The sequence below is a fragment of the Cololabis saira genome, chromosome 12 (assembly GCF_033807715.1).
Source record: "Cololabis saira isolate AMF1-May2022 chromosome 12, fColSai1.1, whole genome shotgun sequence".
In the NCBI taxonomy this organism is placed as follows: Eukaryota; Metazoa; Chordata; class Actinopteri; order Beloniformes; family Belonidae; genus Cololabis; species Cololabis saira.
In genome coordinates this window covers 27,641,412-27,657,591 of record NC_084598.1, presented here as the reverse complement: position 1 = coordinate 27,657,591, position 16,180 = coordinate 27,641,412, and the positions used below count along the sequence as shown (strand labels likewise).

The following is a 16,180-nucleotide window of genomic DNA, read 5'->3' as shown; positions in this document are numbered from 1 at the left end:
ACAATAAAATCAGTGTCCTTTGTACACGCAAACACCTGTAGACGCCACGAGGCTCGGGGAGAAGCAGCTGGAGGGAGTCGGGCTGAGCCGGGCTGAGCTGGGCCAAGACGCGGGGTACAGAGATGCGGCTGTTGAGCCCCGAGGCAGCGGTGCCGTGCCAGGTTGGCAGGGTAATGTCTGATGCTGTGCCAAGACTTATCCTAGGTGGAAGAGCGAGCAGCAACACAGCCTGGTCTGTTTCCGTGCCAACTCTTCATCCACCCCCTGCACAGATCTCTTGTCTTTTTTTTTTTATTTTGTTTTTTTTTTGTGCATCCACATTCTCAGACGCAGCTTTCCTCCTCTGACTTTTCTGCAGCCTGTGCCAACTTTTGCAACTAGATTGAAGCTGATACTGGTGCATACGGGTTGAAGGCATGTACTGGATTAGTTTAGCATGGTTTTGGATGTCACAGACGCATATTCCTTCAAGAAAAGCCTTTCATCTTGTCACATTATCTCTAAAATAGTTTTCTAGCAATTTTACAACTGTGAAAACCCGTCTAAAACAAAAAGGAGTCCCAGCAGAGAGTTGTTTGGTGTTTTGAAGACGGGAGGCAGGCGTCTGCGGGTGCGGGCTACTCCCGGTTCTGTTTCTTCGTGTGTGTGAGGGTCAGGTTTGCCCCCACAGGCAGGGAGGCCTTGGCCTGCGGCTGAACCTCACACTCCAACAGCTGGTGTTGACCTGAACTGTGCCCCCCGAGTCACCACCTCCTCCTCCTCGCGCACACACACACTTCACCCCATCCCCCACACCTTTTTTTTCTTTTTTTCGTTGAAAAACCGCAAACACCTAAAGAGGAAAAGGCGTTTGTCCTTATCTGATGAAAGCACACAAATGTAAGAGAAAAGACGCGGCAAAGTCTTTCTTTAGGTTTTATTTCACCGGTGTGGTGAATAGAAAAATAGGATGAAGACAAAACTTTTGAAGGGAAATCTAAAGACCTTTTTTTTAATTAATTGCTTGCGTAGTTAAAAAAAAAAAAAAAAAAATCCATAACGAATTCAAAACATTTGCATTAAGAGCTTTTGTGCCTTTTCCCTGCAACCAAGAGAAAACAAAGTAAAAGTATCTTTGGAATCCATCTTAAGGGCAAATTTTAATACATATCATAATCTGCTTTATCTACTACATCATAAGTCCTATAAATAGTTTTGTCCTCATATTTATAAGCTGGGGTAGCATTTGAAACTGGAGCAACTTTTTTCAATATTACACTTAAAATAAAAAAAAATAAAAAGGGATGAACAAAAGTACCACCAGAATTTAGCAAGTCACATTTTTCAGTAAGGAAATCCTTATTCGTGCAACTACGTTTTAACGAAAAAAAAAAAAAAAAAAAGTGAAAGTACCACATATGTAACCGTCAGAATATTTTCATCTTAAGCATGATTCTGTACAACGTTGCATGGTTTTCCTACCTCCCACAGTAGTCAACACAAGTGTACAATGACAAGCTGCACAAACTGATGCCTCATTTCGGATACTTTGAAGCCTTTTTGTACATCAGCTTTTACCTGTGTCACATCAAATAGTCCATTGTGTGAGGCACTAGCCAAGCATTTCCCTGTTGGACCAGTCTTTCTCTGAGACCATTAATGCAAAAAACAAAACAAAAAAAAAAACAACCAACGGACACGTTGTGAAACATGGATCCAATTCCACTCATCCAGTCATCTTTGGTATCGGGACAGTGGAATGCATAGTTGCAGTGATATAGGAGGGAGCTCGTCAGATCTAGTGCTGCTTAGCATGTGTTTTAACTCCAGCCTCTACGAAGATAGTGCCACGCTGCTGTTTGGCCTCAGGAAATAGTCACGAAATAAAGGGATGGAGGGGCTTAATAAGGGAGAGGAGATGCGCCGCTTTTTTTTAATTCCTGGGCTCTGCGGGGCTCGTCGTGAGCGCAGTCGGAGTTGGAGACATAAGAAAGAAAGTGAGAAGTGCTTCCTCCTGCCCAGGAAGGAAGGAAGAGTTTCTGCTAGCGTCTGTCTGACTTGCAAGAATGTCGCATTTGTGGCAGGGCTCTGCTCGTTTCTTTTGGCAGGCTGTCTGTGACCAGCTGTCTCCTTCGCCTCCCCTTTTTTTTTCCCCCTCTGTTGCTCTGTCTCTCCGCGTTTCTCCCCTCAAGCCCAGTTTCTTTGGATTCTGCTCGACTCCAGCTACTGCAGAGGCTGTCCTTCGGTTTCTTTTTTCCAGTCTAAAATGTTCCCATAAATTTCTATTTTGAAGGTTTCAATGTGAAGGGGGAGTCTGATTTTAAAAAAAAACAAACAAAACAAAAGAAAAAAAGACCTCTGAGTCAAGTGCGTCTGATTGGAGTGACTTTGCCCAGGCCCATGTTCGACACAGGTCTTTGCCTCCCACACCCATCTGTGCAATCCTACGAGGGAGTTTTGGCCTCGAATCTTCCCGCCACTGCCGAGCCGTTGCCATTTTCCTCCTTGGGGGTGGAGCACCCCGGGGTGGGGCCGCTGTACGGAGAGGAGCTGCTGCTGGTGGATGTGGGTCGATGTGGCAGGGACAGAGAGAGGGGCAGGGGGTTGTCAGATGGCGTGGTCAGGGGGTCTCGATCCCTCTCCGGGGGACGCAGGGTGGCAGAAGGTGGAAATGGGAAGGCCAGCGGGAATCCTGTCATATAGAAAAGCCTGCCAACGCGGCGCGCCACCTGCGGGGAAAAGAGACCACATGACTGTCAGGACAGCCTGTTGAGCAGTGTGCAGAGGACTAACGGTTTCACTGTGTTTCAGAGAGAGAGAGAAGAGAGGCGTCAGTCTGTGGGGGGGGGTGGGGCAGGCTAGTTTAGGGAAATCCACTAGGCTATGCTATACTAGTCATTTTCCTTGCTCTCAAAGACACTCACAGCTCCTTTCCATCCATCCATCACACATAAACACACACGCAGGTCTGTGGTGTGTACCTGTGAGCGGATCTTGAGCGCAGGCCCCAGCTTTAGTCCCATGGTGTTGAGCAGGTGCTCCTCAGTGAGCAGCGGCAGTGTCTCTCCATCAATGGCCTGCTCCCGAAACACCTGGCAGAGACACAGCCGCTTCAGCCACAGCGCTGACGTACACACACTCGGCCCACACACTCGCTCACGCCAACTACACAACAGTGGCTCCAGTCTGACACGTTACACACACATGACACTCGAGTTGACGGCGCCAACTGAACCAGATAAATGAGCTACTTGGAATATGCTCCACGTTTCTGGCGCTGAACTCAAATTAGACGGTAATTACCTCACATCGTGTCCTGAGTGATTAAAGAAAATAATAGTTTTAAGACTAATAATGATGCTTTTGTTTTTTTTTTCATATATAAAAAGATTCGACTTTCTGCTAACGGCAGATCATTCAACAACAAATGTGTGCACGCTCACAAACACACCTCTCATACACATGTACGCCTACGTGCACTGCAGACTCATTCACAAGAAACCCAAAAGCATGGCCAAAACTGAACATGACCATTCAGGCATCCACACATATTCAGAACCCTTTTCTGTTTTTTTAATCTGCATATTGGGGGTATCTATCAAAACATTTGGAGATGCCCTTGAAATAAAACAGTAGTTTTGAAGTAATGCTTTGTGAAATGTCATTGCTGTGATTAGTAGTCAGCCTGCCCCGGGCCTCCATCCTCTTCTCTCTCTCCTACCTCCCCGTGTTCTCACCTGTGCGTATTCAGCACATCCAGCCAGGCTGGTTATGAATCCACAAACGTCCTCCACACTCCACTTGCTGATGTCCTCTACGGGGTTGGCTGTGGCCGAGTCCTCCCCGTCCATGAAAAGACCACCCAAAGAGCCTGACGAAGCACAGCGGGGGAAAACCACGCGTCAGTTTTACAGTGGATGTAAAGCTACCGACCGTTTTAATGTTCTGTTTTTTTTTTGAGCAGTGGAGAGTCTGAAGAAAAAGCTGAGTAATGAGACCAACAGGTGAGGATCAATAATATAGTAACAGCACATCAACGGATCAATGAACTTTTGCTCCCGAAATCACTTAGAGTATCTATTTTACTCTTCAAAACCACTGAATTATCATTATGTTCTGATTTCAAATGATTTCTGTCCTTCAGCTGATAAGCATTTATGTAAATGTGTGGAAGCTAATAAATCTCCTATTAATCCACATGTAGACGAGTGTGTTCGTGGGCTGCATGTGTGTGAGTAAATGACCCCGTCTGTCGTGCACTCGTGTCTGTGCTGCCGCTGGTGTGCTCGCGGGTCACCCCGGGGTCAGAGGCAGGGCCCCTAACAAGGAGAGGTCTCCACACTGGAGACGCGCACACAGAGTGACGCTAATGGGTTTCACATGTCAGCGGTGTGTGTGTGTGTGTGTGTGTGTGTGTGTGTCTGTGTGTGTGTGTCTCACCAGTATGAAAGTAAGGGCTAGCGTAGGGGAATCCAAAGGGCAGCGTCTGGGCGTGCAGAGCGGGAAGTGGTGGCATGAACCCAGGTGGAATGTGGTACTTGAAGTCCGCCTTGCCCAGTCCCGGCGTGAAAAGTTGGCGGCTGGGCGACTCCGTACCTGCTGAACTGCATGGAGCGCTCAGCCTGTCTGAGCTCTCCCTGGCCTCCTTGGCACCGCCACATCCTCCCCTACCGCCAGTCTCTTTCCCTCTGGTTCTCTCCCTATCCTGTGGTTTAATGCTGGGCTTGGCACTGAGGGCCTCACGCCTCTCCTCGCACGTCTCTGTCTCGCTCTCTGAGTCATTCATTTCCTCGTCGTGCACTTCCATGTCTCCTTCCCGTCCCCTTTCCTCTCTTTCTCCTCTGTGATCTCCGGCACGGAGCTGTGCCTGGGGGTCCCTGCGGGTCGCCTTTCTGGATTCGGCATCCGGCCCAGCGGTGGAGCTCTGCACGTGGGGGTCTTTGGGTGTGGAGGACGCCACCGGTTGTTGCTGCTGCTGGTGCTGCTGGCTGAGGTTGAGGAGAGGAGCGGCGGCCCCGTGCCGTAGGACCAGCATCGCATTAGTGCGACGGGCCAGCTCCTCGCGGAGAGGATGTCCCTCTGGGATGTCATGGAGGCTCCGCAGGGCTGGATGATCAGGAGGTAGGCCAGGAGGAAGAACTGCCAAAGGCTCTGCGCCCAACAGACGCTGCTGCTGCTGTCGCTGGTGGAGACTCTCCAACTCCTTCTGTCTCAGCAGCTCCGCAGACATCTCCAGTCTGGAACCAGTGAAACACACAGGAGCTGAGCATGCAGGTAAAAACCTGACAATCTACAGTATGTTCTATGAGACAATAAACCCACTAGGGATGGGCGGTATGGACTAAAAGATTTATCACGATCATTTCTGGCATTTATCATATATTAGATAACGATAAAAATGACGATTAAAAAAAATACCAATTCAACTCCACCTTTGTAACTATAAATCTATCACCACATTCAGTCTTTGGAGCCCCCAAAGCACTGCTCTAAAATAATACTAAATGCTACTAAACAACACCAATTAAATTGAATTAATAAAAAACTATTAAATTAGTACACCTGTACTGCAAAACTGGAATGACTCAAGCTCCTCGCTCTCAGATTCGCCATGTTTGTTACACAAACACGTCATCAACAGGAATGTATCTATCTATCTATCTTTCTTTCTTTCTTTCTTTCTTTCTTTCTTTCTTTCTTTCTTTCTTTCTTTCTTTCTTTCTTTCTTTCTTTTTTTAATTTTTCTTTCTTTCTTTCATTCTTTCTGGCTCATTTCCTTCCTTCCTTCCTTCCTTCCTTCCTTCCTTCCTTCCTTCCTTCCTTCCTTCCTTCCTTCCTTCCTTCCTTCCTTCCTTCCTTCCTTCCTTCCTTCCTTCCTTCCTTCCTTCCTTCCTTCCTTCCTTCACGCACACGTACATTGTGCGTCGATTTAACGCAGAACCATAATTCAGGCTTTACACAAAAAACGTCACCAACGGGAATTTATTGTTTTTTACCGCAAGATGACAAATTCTTACCGTGGGGAATTTTTTTGACGGTATATCGTTAACGGTAAAATATCGCCCATTCCTAAAACCCACTTAACATTTTTCCGTCGTTATACAGTTTTATTTTATTTCGACATTATAAACAGCAACACACACCTGGCCAGATTCTGCTTCCTCAAAAGCTCCTGCTGTCGAGCGAAGATCTCAGCCTGAGCTGGTTGGAGGAAACCGTAACCTGTTAAAGAAACAACGAAGACGATGAGATAACAGACCAGTAACCCAAAACAACAATCATCCAAAAGTGACTTGTAACATCACAATGGCAGAGACAAGCAGTGGAAAGTAATTCAGCGTATTTAATGAAGTCTTTCTACTTAACCAGACTCTTTTCCTTTTAGTCTAATTTATACTTCCGCCAAACTTTCCTTGGAAGCGTTGCACTTTCTACTACAGGGCAACCGTTAAGCAGCTTTAATTGCTTTAATAATGCTTTAACAAGCTTTTAAGATACATTAACATTAAGTAGTGGCTTCCAACTTTTATTTCCTTTCTTGTCTTACACACCACAGCGTGTGGCCGAGGGTCCCGTTTCACGTCTGTGATGGTTAACAGTTGCACCAAACTGAATTTCTTTTCCTCTTCAAAGTGCCATGTGCAGGTTGTGTTAGTCACTAAACATTTACATACTACCCTATGAAAATGTGTCTTTAAAGGTCCCGTACAGTACAAGTTTAGTCCTTAATCATATTCATAAAGACCCACAATAGAGTTGTTTTTCTTGACTGAGACTCAAAAGCTTTCTGAGTTTGTGAGATCATGAGGCTTAAATCTTCTATTTTTTGTGTTCTCCGGTGAGCCCAGTGTCGGGTCCCCTGCTCCCCGCTCATCCTGCTGCGACTGATTACCTCCCTAGACCAATCACACGTGTTACTGCCGGTCATGTGACTGGCAGTAACATGTCGGGGGGAGCTGACCCGTTGATCTGAGCTTGGGATTTTAAGGACCGGCCCGCTTACGAAAATTGTTTACATGAGCATAAAGTTGTTTTAAATAAAAAAACAAAACAGCAGGATCTCCTGGTATGCCTGCTCTTTCAAAACTTGCTACTGCTTAGTCCATCGTGAGCCTCTTAAAACGACAGCTAGATGGCCCAAAAACTGGGCATGTCGGAGTTCAGGTCAATTTTAAAACTTTGCAAGTCAAGAAAAGCATAATACAGGACCTTAAATGTATTCTGTGAAATTCCTCAAAGAAAATACATTTCACTTATACATCATTTCAACCCTGTTTTTGTGTTTGTCTACTCCGCCTGTTCTGTTCATGCAATCTACCCACGTTAGGACTGAGATTAAACAATTTTTCTGCTTCTAACTTTCCTTTCCGAGAGCATTTTGTTGATGTGAAAATACTTCAGAGGACTTCCTCAACTCTTCTGTAACAATAAACTAAACAGTCTACGGTGCTCATTTGACACAGGAGGGTCGAGCTCCAGATGAGACGTTGAAGCCAGAATCTTGTGAGATTGATAGCAGATGAGTTTTATTGATGAAGTAACCGTCTTCTATCTACTCCTTTAGCATCGGACTGGTTTATCAGAGTAAAAGAACTGATGGGGGAAAAGTTGAAACTCATGTTGAAAGAGAGGGGATCGGTACCCAAAGTTGACTTTTTTCTAATTTAACATTTCATCTTTCATTCATCTTACCATTTACATTCCCTTTAAAATGCAGCATCCTGTCATATAAGATGTATGGTGTGCGCTTAAAACTTTAAAGTGCTGTAAGTTCAAAGACGATTAGCTCATGCTGTAACGCAGCAGCACAGCAGGTCAACTCTCTGCTGGTTCTTATCACATATTCATTTCTCTCTAAATGCCACTTTTTCTCATTCCTTGTCTTTTCCCGGTCCCTTGAATCGTTCAGGCTTATAATTATAAGGCTTTTATCAGGCATGTGCACGTGCATTTTTTTTATCTATTCAGCATCAAAACACCTGAGTGGATCATTATTTCTTATTGTTAAGTTCATCAGTGCCTAACTGCTGCTCCTCATGCTGCGTCATCACTGAGCAGCGCCGTGTTAAAGTGCCCAGAACTCAGGTACTAAACTGGCTCTAAATGTTATTAAAGTACATATGGACTCTCGGCCCGTTTTATCACGTGCACCTGTTCAATCGCTCACGCAAATGCCCAATCAGCCAATCCCATGGCAGCGACTCGATGCAGTTACGCATGCAGACATGGTCAAGAGAAGCTGCTTTACGAGCTGATTTACGACACTTTGATCATAGCATGGTTGGTGGTTCCAGACGGTTCGGTCTGAGTATTTTAAAAACTGCTGATGCGCTGGGATTTTCACACACAAACATCTTCAGGGTTTACAGAGAATTGTGTGAAAGAGAGGAAATATCCAGAGAACAGCGCTCCTTTGGGCATAAAAATGCCTTGTTGATGCCAGAGGCCTGAGGAGAATGGGCGGACTGCTTCAAGATGATAGAAAGGCAGCAGTAATTCAAATAACAACAAGGTCACAACAAAAGGTATGCACGAGACCATTTCTGAATACACAGCACGTGCAACCTTGCAGCAGATGTTTCAGCAGCAAAAGATCTCACCGATGCTACTCTTGTCAGAAGTTAAAGGAAAAGGAAGCTATAATTCACATGGGCTCGCTAAAAATGGAGAATGGATGGGAAGAATATTGCTCCATGTGAAGAGTGTTTGTTATTTTTGTTGTGACAGTCAAATACAAGGGTCACAATTAGCAGTAAACAACATCTTCTGATGTCCCTTGTTAAAGAGATGTTACTGAAAGTCTAAAGGGAGGTGAGGGTACAACCTGGTACTAGCAGAGTGTACCTAAGAAAGTGACTAGTGAGTGTTTAGATGCTTCTACACTTTAAATTGTTGCTAACCTGTAATTTATCAAGTAAACTTGGTTTCATTTCATTAAATCTTGAAGAAATTACACAATTTTTACCTGGTAGTTTTTGCATCTTCACATGGTACTTTTACCTAAGTTATAGTTTTTCCAGCACAGAAACAGTAGGAATGACAGTTTTGACGTGGAGGAATTATTCATTTGTCTGACAGTGTTGCCGGAGACTCACCGGGGGCCTGGCAGAGAGCAGACGGCATGGCAAGGAACGGAGGCCGCAGGTGAGGTCCTAAGGCGATGTGAGGAGCCGTCGGAGGGGAGAGCAGGGGCGGAGGATGGGACATGTCTCTGAGGACACAAATATAAACAGAACATTCATTTCAACTAGGATTTTAGTCACTATGATGATGAATGCTTACATGAACAGTTTCTACTGCACATTGAGTTTTTTTTTTCTCTTCCCAGCATATCTCAACGCTTCTCTTATGTGAGTGCTTGCTGCCACACCGATGTATGCGGTGTATTTTTATCAGCGGCGCTCCAGAGGCCCCAATGTCGCCCCGGCGCCTCATCAGTCTTGTCACACCGCAGCAAGCGCCGCTGGCCATTGCTGTACCCTGAGCTGCATCCTTTCCTTCTCCTGTCGCCTCACACACACACACACACACACACACACACACACACACACACACACACACACAATTCCAGGCCAACACACATAATGAGGGCTGAAAGCACAATGCCAGTGTGTCATGCTCCGACAGCTGGGGCAGCCCCTGCGTCTTGACCGGGGTATGGGCTGAAGGACCTTCTAATTAACACTCATCCCTCCTCTCTTCTCTCCAATTTTTACGCCCCTTTCTCTGTCTCGTTCTCTCCAGCTCTCGCTCGCACTGAAAAGATGGAACATCCTGCAACCTCTGCCTCTGAAAAGGCCTCTCCATTATTGGCTTCCTCTTTTGTGCTCTTTGAGGGGGAACGGTGCCTCTCACCTTTCTCCCTCTCTTTCAGTCTCAACCATCTTTTAATGGTCTTTACTTCCATCTATATACTTCTCTGTGACCTCTAAAAAGCCGCCCTGTTCACCTTTTTTTTTTTTTTTTTAAGCTTCTTCTTCTTTCTAAGCTTCAGCTACATCTTTTGGGGGCGAAGAAGCATGTATGAGGCTTTCACCAGGTTGATGTCCATGTACCTTGACCCTCTGTGAATCAAAGTGTGTTTTGAGGCGGCGTGATTACGCCAGCGTCCTGGTCTCGCCCCCAGGTCCCCACACACAACTCTTCACTGTCCTGTTTCTCTCCTGCAAAGCTGCAGCTCCCATCACACCACTCGCAGCTCGGCTGTGTGCGTGTGTGACCGTCGCATACATGGGAAACAAGCTGAGGAAAACAACAAAGTCGAAACCAACACTGGGACGTGCGCAACCGCAAATATTGTTTTGCAGCCGTGTTCAAATTAGCTAGCGCCTGCATGTCTCCCACCTCTTTAAACTGTGAGCGACCAAAGAGGAACTGCAAACAGAAAGGGCACATGTGCAAGAGCAAAGTGTACGTGTGTGAGGGAGGGAGAGAGAGAGGAGGGTTTTTTTCTTTTTTGTAGTCGGAAGGTAAGAGGGTAAGGAGCTAGTGGTATAGGTGTGTGTGTGTGTGTGTCTGTGTGTGTGTGTCTGTGTGTGTGTGTATTCATCGATCGCCTCCGTCGCTGAAATGTTAATACTAATCGTATAACCGCTCTCTCCGGCGGTGCCTCGCACTCCAGTGGCAGCTCCAATTAATCTTGGGTGAGGGCTGTAGCGCGTGACCCCAGAGCCACTAGCTGGGGCCCCGCTAGCCGCTGCTTATGTAATTACACCGCCCAGTGTGTAATCACCTGGCCTAATCCCTCAGGGCTAGCAATTAGCCTTGCGACGCGCTGCTCCGCCAGGCTACAGCATGCTCCAAACTCCCATCCGCCCTCACCATGGCAAACTCCCATCACAACCCCCTCCCGTTCTGATATTCCCTCTTTCTTCCCTCTCCTCGCACCGCCTTGCTTAGCGTTAGCCCGCAGATGAATAACGGTCAATTAAAGCTGCATGACTGGGGCTGCCAGGCGTCTGCGCCACCATAATTAGCCCTAATCACGTAAGAGAGGGAGAGCAGAGAAAGAGTGTGTGTCTGACACTCCCCTCCTCTCCCTTCCTCCATCTCTCTCTTTCTTCCTTCTTTTATAGGAGGTAATTTTGAGGGAGGAGAGGCAAACAGTCATTTTGCTCTGGGGATGTGTGTGTGTGTATGCGCTTGCTTGCTTTCTTTCTTTCTTTCTTTCTTTCTTTCTTTCTTTCTTTCTTTCTTTCTTTCTTTCTTTCTTTCTTTCTTTCTTTCTTTCTTTCTTTCTTTCTTTCTTTTTGGACTATCTCTGCATTTTGCTGACAAACCACTGACATGCTATAAAGGGACGAGGCCAAAAACATTCACCTAGTTTTTGCTGGAGACTGAGAGAAAGATTCGTAAATGCAAGGTGGACTCATAATCATACAGAGGTCTCTCGCCGGATTGTGTCCGTCTCCGCCTGCAGCGAAGCCGCAGGCTCCTGGGGAATTCACTGGTGTGTGGCGACCTGTCAGAGTGGCGACAGCGGCCCCGTCCTGCAACAGCGTAGGACGAGTGTGTGTGTGTGTGTGTGTGTGTGTGTGTGTGTGTGTGTGTGTGTGTGTGTGTGTGTGTGTGTGTGTGTGTGTGTGTGTGTGTGTGTGTGTGTGTGTGTGTGTGTGTGTGTGTGTGTGTGTGTGTGTGTGTGTGTGTGTGTGTGAGACACCGCTGCCCTTAATGACTGAAGCGTGGGGGGATTAGGAGCGCCGCGCGGCCGCCTTCGGCTGCCTCTCCGCAGGAACACATTTACACAGGAAGCTCATTAAAATGGATGAGGCTCCCTCCACGCTTGCTCTTTCCCTCCCTCCCTCTATCTCAGTCACTCCCAGCAGCCCCCCCCACCCCCCCTTTATCTCACACTCTCTCAATCTTTACTTTGGTTCATCTCTCTCTCTCGCTCTCCGTCACCTTCCCGTCTTTTCTGCTTCTTTTTCTTCCCACCAGTTTCAAACCTCCATATTTTCCACTTCCTCCGAGTCACCCCTTCTCTTTACTTTTCTCCAGCCCTCCCCTATTTCCCTTGCAGATGCTCGGCAAGTTTAGCGCCATTTAAGGCCAGACAAATGGAGCGCCAGGCTCTAAGCTCATCGAGCGGCCCTAATGATTCGTTTTTAACAATGGGCCCTAATGGGCCCCAGATAATCAATGATGTGGGGTCGATGGAAAGGTGAGCCGTCGAGAGAGCTGCGGGGAGAAAGAGGGGAGAGCTTCCAGCTCAAACTCACTCGCTTTCATTTTATCGCCACTTTCTGCTTTTACTTGCCAATTATCTTAATTTTAATTCTCTTTTCAATCTTTTCTGAGTCTTTCAGGGATATTTGGTGCAGTCTGGCCTTCAGACCTGCCATTTGTAAATATACAGAAGCAGGAAGACTTTGGGCAAGCAGGAGGACATCAATGTTTTATCCCAAATATACGGGCACCACGGTGCGGCTGGAACAGCCTTCATTCATCGTGACGAGGCTCCCCTCAGAATATGGAGCCGGGCTCCGGGATGATCTGCAGAACGTTTCTTTACGGACCACACGCAGGGACATTGTCATGTTAAAACATTATGGGAGGGTTTTCTGCACTGTTGCATGATGCTGAAAGCACATGATGCTTTAAAGAACATTTTATGCTGTGTCATTAAGATTTTCATCAAGACAAAGTAAAAGACATGGCCCCCCCCGCCCCTCCCCTGCCTGAAATCACACAGAAGTATCTGTCTACCAGAAGAGGCCGGTCAACGGAGCCAAGGAGCCTGCTCCTCTTAAAGGGCAGACCAAAATATGTTAAAATGTCATTACCATACATCTGTCGCATTTATAACAAACTTCGCTGCTCCTCTTTAGAAAGCAGACGCTCTTGAAATTGTAATTAAAATGCATCAATGGCAGCACCTGCAGGCCTCTGTGTCTAATGGTGGTGGGGCGTCTGGAGGATATTGAGACGTGGTTAGGCCCATCACAGTTTCCAAGCTGCAGCACGGACCTGAGGCACGCAGTTCAAACGTTAGCTCAGAGGAACTATTAAGATAACAAAGACAGTGGACTTGGACTGGGAGACACCACTGAACTGACTCTGGCCTTGATGCCTTACTTGTCTAGGTTGGACCTACGAGCAAGGGGTCAAACACTCTGCTGTGCTCCTGGGGTGTAATGGGGTTGCACACCATGAGGGTTGTTTTTGTGAGTGAACCTTGTTTTATTCCTTACTGGAGTCTTTGCAGCTGAAAAATGCGGCTCATTCAAACAGATTGCATTTATGTACGGGTGTTTTTGGTCTTGTTGACCACTTTAAGCACTTTTTTCCTGCAAGTCCTAATCACATACACATGCATACCCCTCTATTCTGGTCTCTGCAGATCTGTACAGCTTTTCATGTGGACAATCACACAGGAACACATCATGGGGCAACGTGGGGTTCAGTCTACTGCCCAAGGACATTTAGGCATGCAGACTTTGAATTAAGAACTAAACTAGTGACTGCTCAACCCTCCTGAGCCACAATCACACCTCATTTTGAAGTGTAAAGTCTTGCCAGAGAAGTCTCAGGTACTAACACTGCACTCTGAGGTGTACCAGCTGCCACAACACAGAACCCAGCTTAGATTACGGCACACAAAGGGGTAGTGATTTTATACTAAACAAATAAAGCTTTGCAGCTTTATTAAGCTACAAAACACCACATATCTAGTTTTAAAGGTAGGATATGGAATAATAAGGTTAGTTTATTATAAGAAAACAATGAATTGCTTAACTGAGGCCAGTTGAAAGGATCTTCAACATATTTTCCTTGTTCATATCTTTTTTTATTCACTAGAAAACACATATTGGAAGTGAGAGGTTAAAGGGAGCATATAGGAAGATATGAGGACAAAGTGGAATAGAAAAGCCGAATGGATGGATGGCGAGGCCTGGTTAACTCTCCCCAGTCCTTTGTGGCTAATTACTCAGCGTGCTGTCGGAGAACAGCCACGGCTCAGCGCGTACATTCACTCTGCACTGCTAGCCGCTCGCACACACAAATTAGCCGACATATTCACACAAACAAGCCCAGATTCAGTCCACATAGATGAGCACGCATGCAGACCGCCAGCTTGAAAAATGGAACAAACAAACACACGCGAATGCTCAGCAACCAACCCCCCCCCCCGTCCAACACAGAGAATATATACACCCCCACTGTCTCCCTGAGCTGCACCACACAGCGCCTGGCCGCTCGGCTTCCTGCTTATTTCCCCCTCCTACCCTCACCAACGCCTCTCCGCCTTTCTCTCTCTCTCACGCACACACACACACACACACACACACACACACACACACACACACACACACACACACACACACACACACACACACACACACACACACACACACACACACACACACACACACACACACACACACACACACAGACACAGACACAGACACACACACACACACACACACACACACACACACACACACACACACACACACACACACACACACCCTACTGCCGCACCGCTGGCCCATTATCGATCCCCCGCCTCTCCCCGCGCCACATAAATAATCGACAAGCAATTATCCGCCCACTCCCGCTGCCCCCGGCTTTGTTTGAGAGGCGTAGGGGCCAGTGCTGGAGGAAAGGGAGGGGTGAGGCGGGAGGAAGAGCCGGCGTGCAGGCGTTCAACTCCACAGTGGTAGCCAAGAGGTTATTGGATCCTGAGTTTAGCTATGAACGTGTAAATGCACATACTCAAACAAACATATGCAGCATGCTAAGAAAAAAAAAAAAAAAAGGACAGGTGTGTGATCTGATGTTGCTCAGGAAGGGAAGCCTCAATACAAGAATGAATTGTAATGATGCAAGCCGGCAAGGTGATTGAGTCCAATACAGTTTGAACTGTATGCATAAGAGGAGGAGATGGGTGTTTTGTTTTGCTTTTTTTTTTTTCTCTCTCTCTTTCTCAAGATGAACAATGCTGATATTGGAAGCAGGGCAGGTATGCAGAGTCAACACCTACAGCTCGCTGTAGCAGGTTCTTACCTGTCAGTGTAATGTGCGTCCCGGTGCTGTGGCAGACCCTGCTTGCGTCTCTGGCTGGATGATGAAGAGCTGCCTGCTGAGGGCAGGTGAGCTTCTAAGGCTGCTGGATTCCTCACTGCCGCAGCCAGCGCCTCCTGACGAGCGCGCAGCATGTCTGAATAAAGAGGAGCACAGTGGAGGAACAGAGATGAGACGATATAGTTGGCATGATAAAGATGATGAAGGATTTATAGTTGAGGGAAAAAGGAGAAAGATATGATAGACTCAGAGAAAGAAAGCCAAGGGGAGGGTGAAAACAAGTCTAGCATCCAGCTGCTCACATCCCTGCTCAGATATTGAGATATGGGAAACATGCGGAACAACTCAAACACTCGCAGAACCGCCACCCTCTAGTTGGTGCACCACACCGTAACTATTTGTGTTTCAGGTTGCGTAGAATAGAAAATTGGGCTCGTACAGGTTATTTGTTTGTCCTGTGCTGACGGATGAGAGGACTAGAGGTGCAGACAGCTCTTAAAAGCACCCGACGAGTCACTCAAAAAAAAAAAAGAAAAAAAGCCATTTACCTCATTCAGCTGAAAATGACGATGCTGCATTTTCTAACCAACAACATGTCGGTGTATAAACACAATAAACAAAGGTAAAGCAGACATGAAATCAAGTCTGAGCGGGCAAGTTTCTAGCAGATGTGAAAACATTTGAAAGCAGATGTGCAAAATAAGTACAGAAAGGTGCTGTATGTTGAGACGTTAGGCTCCCTGAGTCTTTTTATTCCAAACCAGTTGAGGGGTCTCACGAATGACCAAAAAGCGTCTTCTCTTAACAACCAAGAGGTTTTTTTTTTAACCCTTGCCCGCCATTGCCTTCATCATAACCCGCCCCCCTCCCGCCCGCCATCTGTGCCTGACCTCCACCTCCTCGACTACTCGCCTCATTCCACCTCTTCCTTCCCTCATCCTCCCTATCGCCCTCATAGGAGAAGAGGACTCATCATTATCAGCCAGGCCAGGCCACACCAGGAGACACGGCTTCTAATGAGAGAAAAATCCATCCTGGCTCCCCAACAACCAACCCCTCCGACCCTCCACCACCCCTTTTTTAATTAGACAGATCCCTCGGGAGCAAGAGGCCATTTCCGCCGCCGGTGCGGGTGTGATGTGTGTTTTTGCGTGTCTGCGTGATTTAGGTGCTCGTG

General features: G+C 46.9%; 1 protein-coding gene across 3 annotated transcripts in view; it reads right to left on the bottom strand.

Annotated features, from left to right (window-relative positions):
* Positions 1–857: 857 nt before the first annotated feature.
* The window catches only part of samd11 (sterile alpha motif domain containing 11), a 53,002-nt gene continuing 37,679 nt past the window's right edge, over positions 858–16,180 (bottom strand). Inside the window, exons 7-13 of one of the 3 annotated variants that reach the window (XM_061736335.1) lie at positions 14,986–15,139; positions 9,075–9,190; positions 6,123–6,201; positions 4,420–5,216; positions 3,717–3,850; positions 2,961–3,071; positions 858–2,708 (exon numbers count right to left, since the gene is read on the bottom strand). In XM_061736335.1, coding sequence (XP_061592319.1) covers positions 2,424–2,708; positions 2,961–3,071; positions 3,717–3,850; positions 4,420–5,216; positions 6,123–6,201; positions 9,075–9,190; positions 14,986–15,139 — 1,676 coding nt within the window. In that variant the 3' untranslated portion in view covers positions 858–2,423. The remainder of the gene's footprint in view (positions 2,709–2,960; positions 3,072–3,716; positions 3,851–4,419; positions 5,217–6,122; positions 6,202–9,074; positions 9,191–14,985; positions 15,140–16,180) is intronic. The other 2 variants (XM_061736337.1, XM_061736336.1) reach the window with 2 other exon arrangements.